The 12023-nt window shown below is 42.9% G+C and overlaps 1 protein-coding gene and 1 non-coding gene across 4 annotated transcripts in view; both read left to right on the top strand.

Moving 5' to 3' along the window:
- The window catches only part of JPH2 (junctophilin 2), a 126591-nt gene that overhangs the window by 97594 nt on the left and 16974 nt on the right, over positions 1–12023 (top strand). For all 3 annotated transcript variants that reach the window (XR_009763409.1, XM_061631400.1, XM_061631399.1), the window contains exon 4: positions 8915–9780. Coding sequence is in view for 2 of the 3 variants with exons in the window: in XM_061631400.1 (XP_061487384.1) it covers positions 8915–9780 (866 nt within the window). In the remaining variant the exon portion in view is untranslated. The remainder of the gene's footprint in view (positions 1–8914; positions 9781–12023) is intronic.
- Positions 2649–2721, top strand: TRNAT-UGU (transfer RNA threonine (anticodon UGU)). Its single transcript has one exon. It is a non-coding gene; the product is annotated as a tRNA-Thr (tRNA).

Raw genomic sequence — 12023 nt, 5'->3', positions numbered from 1 at the left:
GGCCTTGCTTGCTGCACCTGATAAAAGTTGGGCTCCAAGAACATCTGGAGGGCACAGGTTCTCCACCCCTGCACTAAATCATGTTGCCTGATTTACCTTTCACTGGAGTACTACACAGTATATTACAGTGATTTTCAAATGAGCTAGCTGCTTAGAACAAAAATAAAAAGAATTTATCAGAAGTCATTATTTCAGATCTGAAAACTCAAACAGATATTCTGCAGATTCAAGGAAAAAAGTCCATGCAGATTATTTTAAGGCTGTGCCACTGTGGCAGAGGTCCTCTTGTATGCCTTTTTGGCTATCAAAATGTGTATGCTCTGTTGTTGCTGCCTTTAAGGGAGGAAGTGTCATCCTGTGGCTGGCATGTTGGACAAGCAATATGTGACACTCACAGTTAACAATAAGGTCATGTGATCTTGGCATGAGAGTATCAGCTGTCATTTAAATTGCCTATTGAACGCCAGGCTATTTTTAGCATAGAAAAGACAGGAAATTGGAATTCCCAATGTAGGTTCATTTGCTTTCTCATACTAATTTTGTGACATAATTTGGGCAGCCCATAATTTGGACAGCTTTGCTGTCAAATGACCTGAAACACTGTGTAGGTGTATCTATTGATCAGCGAAACCCCATGTGATCGACCCAGCAGACATCATAGTTGAGATATTCATACACATTCCTCAGCAGGGAAGGAACTCCCACATTCCTCTCTGTCTCTCTCTCTCTCTCTCTCTCTCTCTCTCTCTGTGTGTGTGTGTGTGTGTGTGTGTGGTGTGTGTGTGTGTGTGGTGTGTGTGTGTGTGGTGTGTGTGTGTGTGTGGTGTGTGTGTGTGTGGTGTGTGTGGTGTGGGGTGTGTGGTGTGGGGTGTGGGGTGTGTGGTGTGTGGGGTGGGGGGTGGGGGGTGGTGTGGTGTGGTGTGGTGTGGTGTGGTGTGGTGTGGTGTGGGTGTGTGTGTGTGGGTGTGACCATCCTTGGCCATTAGCCATGGGTGGTGGGGCAACATCTGGAGGACCAAAGGTTCCCCACTCCTGGTCTTTATTTTCATGTGAAAAGATTACATGAGGACTACAGTATTTTGCAGACAGATCCATGAAAGGGATCCTGCCGTACCTATTTGTGAATGCATCATCAGAACATTTTTCATGCATAATGAATGCCTATGTAACATATCCACATTTCTACATTATTATTATTATTTGTGAGTACAAAATTTTATATCAGAAATGGCCCTTGGAGTAGCAGTAATACAGGTGTGGGGAACCTCTGGCCCACAGGCCTAATTTAGTTCATGAGACCTTTTCCCCCAAACCTTGCCCACCTGCCCCACACCTGATGCCGTATGTGGAGCTATCATTGGCAAAGAACAATGCAGCATCTCAACTCCAGTAATGGGTGTCTTTGGATAGACTAATTTACTATGAGCAGAGGCGGTCATGCAACGGGCAACAGTGTGCTTTTTAACACATCACTCCAAATAGCCAGTTTGTAAGTGTGTGATAAAAACAGTTGCTACTCCGAATAGCAGTGGTTCATCTTCACCATGAAGAGTGGCTGCCGTGCCAAGGAGTAGTTTAGAAAACAGACTGTTTCTCCCCATGCTGCTAGTCTTCCCTTCAAGCTAGGCAAACAATTTCCTCCCTCGTTTGTCATATTTCCATACTTCTCAAGATTTTTGTTGCTTTTATTTTATTTTGGGGGGAAGCTTTCTTTCTTGAAGAGATGAGCTACTTATGCAGCAGAATCACAGTGCTGCCACCCTTGAACGTGTCTTCCTGACAAGTTTTTTCTCTGTGAGAGGGTTTTGTTGCCATTGTGGGAGATCATTCAAGCATGGGATCTCCCCCCCACCCCTATGGTATTGCTCATGGAAAGTCGCATCAAATTATTCTGCTGCATGTGTAGATCAGCTTTTAGTTCAGGAACATAGAAAGCTACCTTATACCAAGTCAAACCATTGGTCCACCTAGGTCAGTATTGTTTGCACTGACTGGCAGTGGCTCTCCAGGTTTTTAGGCAGGGTTATCTCCCAGCCCTACTGGAGATGCCAGGGATTGAACCTGGGACCTTCTGCATGCAAAGTAGATGCTTTACCCCTGAGCTACTGCCCTTCCCCAGAACTGAAACAGAACTCAAACAAAGACTTCACAGAGGCCAAATAAAGTGGGAATAGAACCTTCTATGCTTTTACTCATAATACCCTTCTCTGTTTGATGGAATTTATTTTTCTTGCAATGACTACACTCCTGGCTCATATTTATCTTCTTATTGGCTTTAATCCATAAACATGATTTTTTTTTCTGCAGTGGCGCTTGGTTGCCCTAACCTAAATGCAGTGCCTTGCATTTATGCTTATTATCATTTAATCTATTTATTTCTGTTCATTTTTTCCAGTTTATTGATGGTGTTTTGGACTACAGTAATCTCTTGAAAAGTATTTGCCATCCTTCCCAGTTTAGTAACTTAATCTGCAGTTCTCTGAGACCATTAAAGTGGTAATAATACTTTGTATGACTCAGAAATATAAATAAAATAAAAGCAGCTGTGAAGTTCAGTATCTCTACATTAGCAGTAGGCAAACTGTAGAGGTATTTTGCTCTATGCCCAGCTCACTGACTTGTATAATAATAGGTGGTATACCTTCTTTGGGGGCTGTAGTTCAGTGGTAGATCATTTACCTTGTATGCAAAAGGTCCCAGGTTCAATCCCTGGCATTTCCAGGTAGGGCTGGGAAAGACTCCTACCTGAAACTCTGGAGAGCCACTGCCAGTCAGTGTAGACAATACTGAATTAGATGGACCAATGGTCTTACTCGATATAAGGCAGCTTCCTATGTTCCTATGTTATGAAGATGCTGGTGGAGTGTCCTATTAACAGATACATGAGACACACAGAGAAAGGTAGAACAAAGCTGGGCTTTCATCTTTGCAGTAAAAATTGTACAATGATAATTCCATAACCCACAGCCAAAAATGGTATTTAATGACTACATATTTTTAGCAAGTGAATATAGCACTTAAAGCTTAATCCTTCCCTAAAATAGTCTTGAATGTATAAATTGCTCCTCCTGCTGGGAGGAAGGGTGGGATATAAATCAAATAATCAAATAAATAAATAAATAAAATTACATTGACATGCGCGCGCACGCGCGCACACACACAATTGCAACCCTTACCTGATTTAGAGTGCAATTCTATACATGTCAATTCAGAAGTAAGCCCCATTGAGTTCAATGGAATTTATTCCCATATAAGTGTGTATAGGATTGAAGCCTCTATAAGTAGATTAGTCAACTAACAGTGCATTCCTATGCATGCTTACTCAGAAGAAGGCCCCATTATGTTCAATAGGTCTTTCTCACAGGGATTGCAGCCTAAGAAGACTTCAGCAGATTAATCGGAGAAGATTTACAAAGCCCTCAGCAATTTAGGTTCAGGGTACCTTAGGGACCACCTGAACCCTTAAATCCGAGCTTTATCACTGAGATCCTCTGAGAGAACATCATTGGTCGTCCCGCAAGTTGATGAGGCTCATCTGATGTCAACATGAAATTAAACTGTCAGTGTCATTGGCCTATTCCTGTGGAATGCTCTTCCAGTAGAGATTCAGCATAAATAAATGTAAATGTACTGCCTTCAAGTCGATTCCAACTTATGGCGACCCTATGAATAGGGTTTTCATGGTAAGCAGTATTCAGAGGGGGTTTACCATTGCCTCCCTCTGAGGCTGAGAGGCAGTGACTGGCCCAAAGTCACCCAGTGAGCTTCATGGCTGGGTGGGGATTTGAACCCTGGTCTCTCAGGTCGTAGTCCAACACTCTAACCACTACACCACACTGGCTCTAGAGATTTAGCAAGCACCTTCTATATTATCTTTCAAAAGTTTGCTGAAAACTTTTCTATGCCATCAGGCTTATGCAAACAATAATTTCCATAATCGTCAGCTGATAAACTGGGTTTTTTTGTATTTTAATTGCTGTAAACACTTTGATTCGTTAAAAATGAAATTGCAGTATTAAAATCTTTTTATAGATAAATACTTGTGAAAAAATATATATTCTGAGATAACAGAAGGATAGAAATGAGTGGGTGCCATAAAAAAATAGCTTTAGCATATATTATACTAAAGTCCATTAATGGGTGTGTGTATGATTTGTGTGCTTGTGTGTGATTTATTCGGATGAAGATGTCACAAACTGAGAGGCAAGAGACTACGAATGGTCAGTCTGCTGAGTGCTATTTTGAGGAGCCTGAGCAACAGGAGAAATAGCTTCCAAAAGCCTCCTTGCAGCCAGAAATAAATGGCCCTGAATGAGTCTTTTTATGATTGACAGGAGCCTGCAGGCAGGGCAGGTTGACTAAAATAAATATCTTATCGTTTTCCTCTTCCTGAGCCCCTATGGTATAGGACTGACCAGATATCAGCATCTAAATTATACCATTAATTTGTTGGAGTGAAGAAATACACTTGCGGCTCAATCCTACGCATTTTTTCTCAGGAGTAAGTCCCATTTAATCCAGCCTTAGAGCTGCTTCTTACATTTTTGAAATAGCAGCTATGTGCTTACATACTGTGTGTACCCCCAGGGTTCTCTGTAACGTACAAGATTTTGTTTTAACATGAATGCTGTGATTGTACACTTTATAGTGGGCCACAGTTAGCCATGGATTGCATTAGTGCTGGGGTGGGGAATCTGGCCATCCAGATGTTCTTGGCTTCCAGCTTCTCAGTCCCAGTCATCATGGCCAGTGATCAGGGATGATGGGAACTGTAGCCCAGCAGCACCTGAAGGTCCACAGGCTCCCCATTCCTACATTAGAGTATATATTAAGGGTGCCAACTGGGGAAAAAAAGAGAGATCCGGTCTGCTTTTGTCTCTTTATCAGAGGCTTAAGAATATAAGCGCATAAAAAGAGCGTTGCTGGATCAGGCCAAAGGCCCATCTACTTCAGCATCCTGCTCCCCAAGTAGCTTGCCAGATCCTCCTAGGAAGCTCACAAGCATGTAGGGTTGCCATATTGCCCGTTTAGCCGGGTTTTACCCAGATTATAGCCCTGCTACCAGGTGCCCGCTTAGCCCATTAGATGGCCCGGAGAACAGAGGCACACAGGGAGGGCAAGGTGGGCAGTGCTCAGGGCCGGAGCCAGCCTGCCACGGCACACATGCATGTTCCACCTACTTACCTCTCGCTTGACATAAATGCTGGTAGCACTGCAGGTGCAACCCTGCCATTTACCAAGATGGCGGCTGAGACTACCCTAAGGGGCTGATGCCTCTGCTGGCATTTTGGTTGATGGTACGCATGCATGCTACGTGTGGGCATCCCTGCCATCAACCAAGATGGCGGCAGGGACATCAGCCCTTTAGGGAAGCCTCGGCTGCCATCTTGGTTAATGGCGGGGTTGCGCCCGCAGAGCGACCTGCATTTGTCAGGCGAGAGGTAAGTGGAGCATGCAGGAGGGCGTTGTGGGCCTGCGTAGTGGGGTGTGTGCGCCTGGGAGCTACCTCTCATGATCCGCGGCAGGGTCGGGAGCCCAGATTTGTGGGACTGGAATATGGCAACCCTACAAGCATGGCCCGAGGGTAATAATTCTTCCACATTGTTTGCGCTAACACCAAGGTATACTTCTGAATATAGTATTTAACTGTCACAAGTAATAGCAACTGACAGACCACTTCTCCATGAATTTGTCTAATTTCTTTTTAAACCCTTAGGACTGTATCAATGCTGCAGCTCCGCTCACACAATAGACCAGCTTTTCCCAACCAGTGTGCCTCCAGATGTTGTTGGACCACAACTCCCATCAGCCTCAGCCAGCATTGCCAATGGTCAAGAAAGATGGGAATTGTGGTACAACAACATCTGGAGGCACACTGGTTGGGAAAGGCTGCAATAGACTTTGGTGCATGCAACAAAACTTCCTGTCCTGTTCCCTCCAGGCTCCTGCACACCCTCAAAATCAGCTCTGGAGGATGAGGGGCCTTTGTAGCAGATTCTGATGATGTTCAGGGGGAGGAAAGGAAATGCAAGTCCCATGGCATGAGTGGAACTCTGCTTGCACTATATTGGATACAACCCATAGAAGCCTGTGGCAATGAACTCCATACATTAATACATTGTGTGAAGAATTGTTTATTTCATCTATCCTGAATCGACTGCCCATCAGATTCAGTAGATGGGTGGGTGAAAATCATTTTCTCCAACAGTGCCCCTGGAAACAATGCAACATCATGATACCATGCCATTCTGGGGAATTGGGGGGGGTGTCAAAATGGCAGCTGACAGTACAGAGGAGTAAAAAAAGCCAGTGAGTTTTGATCCCCCTCAAAATCCCATCCAAATGAGAAAGAGGGGAGGGGGAAGGGCAGCCCCCCCTTCTGCTATTCATCTCCAAAATTCAGGGCAAAAGCCCAGCCTCACAATCTAAACTTGACATCAGTAGACCTGTCTAAATGTGGCTCTGCCCCAATCATGTATAAAGCTGGAGGGGGTGGGAGACGGTTATAGGGGGAATGGAAGAGGAGTGTGTGTGTGGAGGGCTAGAACCCTTTCACCATGCTGTTTTTTGTTCTTAAAATTGTATTTCTTCTCCACCCCGCATCTGCGGTAGAAATGCCCCTCCCATTTTTGACACCCCATGTGCAAGTAGTGACAACGAGGGAGCATTCAGGGTTGCATAGGCCACAAAACATGGGTGAGGATTCACTTGGAGGGAGAACGGGAGGTGGGAAATGGCAGCTGACAGTCGCTGGGAAGAGCAAAACAGATAACAGCAAAACAAGTGAAGTTAAGAGGCTGGTTCCAAATCCCCTTTCAACTTGAAATTTGAAGCTAAAAATTCTCAGAAGCGGACCTGTGGATCCTCTTTACTTTATATTATGAGATTGGGGCAGGCCTGGATTTTTAAAGAAAAGTCTGTTGCCATCTTTTCTATCATGGCCCACCCCTAATACATCAGGGAGAAGGTTAGGTTGAATACTTCTTCCTGATATGTTCCTTGTCTGTGTATAAGAGTTCCCCCCTCCCTGTTGGACAACTTTGAACGTGTGATGTCACCTGCCCAACCACAAGCTTGTTAGGTAGGGAAGCTTAAGGGATTTGCTCTATGTGAATTCTTATATGAACTAACCTGATCTGGACTAATGTGCAGATTGGAATGTAATTATCCTTTAAATTTTGCACTTCTCCAAATTTTGAGATACAGCTTTTAGGTTAAAAAAAAATACCCAGATGCATATTAATAGAACTTTTAGAATTTTCTTAAATGCATATTTTCTGTAGGGCTTATCCACATGGGAGCATACCATCATACTAAAGACACTGTTTTTACTGTTGTGATAGATTTGCAAGGTCCACACTTGGTAGCTTCAAATCCGCTGTTTTTCATTCATACTAGTAGGCGTTCCTCTGGAAAGGATTAGTGTTGCTATTTCCTTGTGGCCCTGCCCTCTAATTTTACATGTTTACCCCCTCTGGTTCAAGTCTGAAGCCAGGAGAGTGCCTCAGTGTGAAATTGACAAGAAAAATGAAATTGACTAGAACCCCCTCCCCTTCTCCATTGTCCCAGACTGAGTGAAAAGGCAAAGTAGACAGCGGCTGTGGCAGCTTTTGTGGGCCATAGTGAGAGAGGGAGCAGGCGATGGGGCATTAAAAGAGAGCCCTCCCACTAAAAAAAATCAAAGCAAAGTGCCTACAAGGAGGAGCACAGTGCAGCTGAGATGGTTTTTCCTTTTCTTTTCGCATTATAATTGGATTGGGTTAATACAGATTTAAAGGGGGAAACTGCATGATAGCTTCTGCTTGCCTGCTTGCCTTTAATAAGTACATGAAAAACAGTTCTAGCTAAAGCAGCCCTTTAAGAGCCAAACTACCTTAAAGTGAATGGAACTCCCCATGTTTTCCTTTCAGCAGTGGAGAAAGTTAATCCTTTCCCCCCATTTCTGCAACAGTTTCCAAATCTGGCAGCAGATTGTGGAAGGGAAGCTATTTTGTTCAAGGAACAGTTAGGAGAGGAAGGATTAAACCATTTCTCTTGTCACTGCTGTGATTAAATTGGCAGCCTCCCTGCAGATGTATTTCATTAAAAAAAATATTTTTTTTTGGAGATCCAATCTCAGTTCTCTCATGAATAATGGGTACTTTGGCCCCAAGCCAAGGAATATTTAAAGTTTTAGAGAGACCATTGCCCCCTTTTGAAGAAAAGGAAGGGAGAAATGCAATTTCAAATCAAGGCAATCAAATGAAGCAACAAATCCATATTAATCACAATGTACATTCAATTTTACAATGGATCTATCTTTTCTTATCATATTGATAACAGTCAGAAGCTATCTACTGGAGAGTAAAAAGTGTTCTTTGCATCACTTATGAAAGCTCCATTAGTCCATTGGTGCTCAGTTAGGATTGAACTCATGTCTTTCATGTACAAGTTTAAAAAAAGGGCTTTTATCATAGGTTGATTTTGCGCTAGTTTTTCTTTCCTGGAGTTGCCAGATTGTTGTATTCTAGTGATTTCTGTGTTGTCCATTGTTTTAGAGCCAATATATTTATTTGTCTATTTATTGTTCAATAAAATGCAAATGCAGTTGTAGCACCAGCCTATCCAGCCTAGAATGGCAAATCTCTATTGAGACTTTTAAGGACTACTTTGTTTTTAATTAAAAGCTTCCTGCTCGTAACATCTGCCTCTTTTATTTTTTCCCATTCAGCACATCTGTAGGATTACTGATGAATTGCCCCTGAATTTTTCCTTAACCAGTCATCTGTTTCCTACGTGGGGTGAGGTGGCTGTGATGGAGCAACCTTGGTTGTTCTTCATTGGGTTTCTTTGTTATGCCTTCTAATTCCTCTGAAATTTCATTTTAGTTGACTGCCTATTGGTGATACTCAAAACCTCTTTGTACCTTTCCTAGGTCCTGAATACTTGAAGAGGCGACTGCTCCAGGAGCTCATGGAAAATGAAGAGAACCTAGAAAATACTGAAGAAGCACCACCTGTGGAAGAGCCACCTCCACCAACAACCCCAGAAAGCCCTGAGGCTGATGAGCAAGATTCCACCAAACCCAAGGAAAGCCCCGCTCGAACACCTTCACCAGCTGGAACACCACCTGAGGCCAAACGAGCTAAGCAAAGTTCCCAGAAGGGCACCGGGAGCTGGAACGGAGATCATAGAAAAGATGGGAGTTGCACAGAAAGTAGGCCCAACACACCTTCTAATGCTCTGTTAGCACCAACAGAGAAGTCAGCAGGCAGCAGTAGGCCGGCTTCCCGGAGCCCCAGCCGACATAGCCATGTGAGGATTGCTGCTGATCAGATGGAGATCAAACCCCTTGAGAGGATACATCAAGAAGGTGACGTTGCATTATTTCAGGGCTACCACAGTTATGCTGTGAGGACCTCCCCAGTTACTCCCCCAGTGGAATATGAGGAAGAAGTATTCCCTGACTCCAAGTTGCCTGCCAAGCCAAGTACCCCAGAGCCAAAAGCTGAGGTGAAGGCCAATGAACACAAAATAGAGCCTCAAAGGAGGGGAGCTACACCTGTTTCTCAGTACGAACCAGCTCAAGAGAAAAAAGCACTCAAAGCAGAACCTAAGCTGGATCTCAAGCAACATTCGCCGGCTGAACACAAAGCAGAAGAGAAAGCTGAAGCTGTAGCGGAAGGCAAGGCTGAATGGAAGACTGAAACTAAGGTGGCTGCCAAAACTGAGCCCAAGGCTGTAGTGAAGAAAGCTCCTTTGCCAGAGGCAGCAAGAAAAGAGGTGGACGAACATGAAGAGGTGCTGTTACATGATCATCATAGCAGAGAGAGGATTGTTTTTCCCCAAAAGGGATTAGGTGGGGGGAGGGAAGGAAGGAAACAATCTTGAATCGCCTTCTAAATTTCTTATTTGTTTTAACAATAATATTTGTACTTCATTGCTTTCATATGCAAAACCTGAGGTGGGTACATAAGTGCACAACATTTGCACACTTGATGTGGACCACTCTAAATGTGAAAGCTTTTTTTCAAAACTGCAGTACATCTGTGTGAAGTGAGTATTATGTGTTCTGTGTAATCAGATAAGGCCTTAAGGGACTGGGAGCAGGCATTTTAAGCTGGGTCAGTAAATGCCCTATCTTACCCTATCTGATGGTAACGAATAATACTGTTGTTGTTATGTGCCTCCAATTCGACCACAACTTATGGCGATCCCACGAATCAGTGACCTCTAAGAGCATCTGTCATGAACCACCCTGTTCAGATCTTATAAGTTCAGGTCTGTGGCTTCCTTTATGGAATCAATCCATCTCTTGTTTGGCCTTCCTCTTTTTCTACTTCCTTCTGTTTTTCCAAGCATTATTATCTTTTCTAATGAATCATGCCTTCTCATTATGTGTCCAAAGTATGATAACCTCAGTTTCATCATTTTAGCTTCTAGTGATAGTTCTGGTTTAATTTGTTCTAACACCCAATTATTGGTCTTTTTTGCAGTCCATGGTATCCGCAAAGCTCTTCTCCAACACCACATTTCAAATGCATTGATTTTTCTCTTATCAGCTTTTTTCACTCTCCAACTTCCACATCCATACATAGAGATCGGAAATACCATGGTCTGAATGATCCTGACTTTAATGTTCAGTGATACATCTTTACATTTGAGGACCTTTTCTAGTTCTCTCATAGCTGCCCTCCCCAGTCCTAGCCACCTTCTGATTTCTTGACTATTGTCTCCATTTTGGTTAATGATTGTGCCAAGGTATTGATAATTCTTGACAAGTTCAATGTCCTCGTTGTCAACTTTAAAGTTGCATAAATCTTCTGTTGTCATTACTTTAGTCTTTTTGACGTTCAGCTGTAGTCCTGTTTTTATGCTTTCCTCTTTAATTTTCATCAGCATTCGTTTCAAATCATTACTGGTTTCTGTTAGTAGTATGGTATCATCTGTGTACCTTAAATTATTGATATTTCTCCTTGATGTTTCTCCCTCCAGTTTTCACACCTCCTTCTTCTTAGTCCAATCCTGCTATCCGTATGATATGTTCTGCATATAGATTAAATAAATAGGGTGATAAAATACACCCCTGTCTCACACCCTTTCCGATGGGGAACCAATTGATTTCTCCATATTCTGTCCTTACAGTAGCCTCTTGTGCAGAGTATAGGTTGCGCATCAAGACAATCAGATGCTGTGGCACCCCCATTTCTTTTCAAGCATTCCATAGTTTTTCATGATCTACACAGTCAAAGGCTTTGCTGTAATCTATAAAGCACAGGGTGGTTTTCTTCTGAAATTCCTTGGTCCGTTCCATTATCCAATGTATGTTTGCGATATGATCTCTGGTACCTCTTCACTTTCTAAATCCAGCTTGGATGTCTGGCATTTCTCGCTCCATATATGGCAAGAGCATTTGTTGCAGAATCTTAAGCATTACTTTACTTGCATGAGATATTAAGGCAATAGTTTGATAATTACTGCATTCCCTGGTATCCCCTTTCTTTGGAATTGGGATGTATATGGAACGCTTCCAGTCTGTGGGCCATTGTTTAGTTTTCCATATTTCTTGACAGATTTTTGTCAAAATTTGGACTGATTCAGTCTCAGTAGCTTGTAGCAACTCTATTGGTATGCCATCGGTTCCTGGTGATTTGTTTCTTCCAAGTATTTTAAGAGCTGCTTTCACCTCGCATTCTAAAATTTCTGGTTCTTCATCATATGGTTCCTCCGTGAATGAATCTTTCATCCTTGCATCTCTTTTATAGAGTTCTTCAGTGTATTGCTTCCATCTTCCTTTTATTTCATCTTGGTCAGTCAGTGTGTTCCCCTGTTGATTATTCAACATCCCTACTCTTGGTTTAAATTTCCCTTTCATTTCTCTAATCTTTTGGAACAGGGCTCTTGTTCTACCCTTTTTGTTGTCCTCTTCTATTTCTATACAGTAACTATTGTAATAGTTCTCTTTGTCCCTACGTACTAGTCGCTGTATTGTTGCATTTGGGGTTCTGACTGTGTTTCTATCTCCTTTTGCTTTTGCTTTCCTT

This window comes from Rhineura floridana, chromosome 6, assembly GCF_030035675.1.
Source record: "Rhineura floridana isolate rRhiFlo1 chromosome 6, rRhiFlo1.hap2, whole genome shotgun sequence".
Lineage (NCBI taxonomy): Eukaryota > Metazoa > Chordata > Lepidosauria > Squamata > Rhineuridae > Rhineura > Rhineura floridana.
Note: the sequence above shows the minus strand (reverse complement) of the source record. Positions and strands in the feature narration are given on the sequence as shown.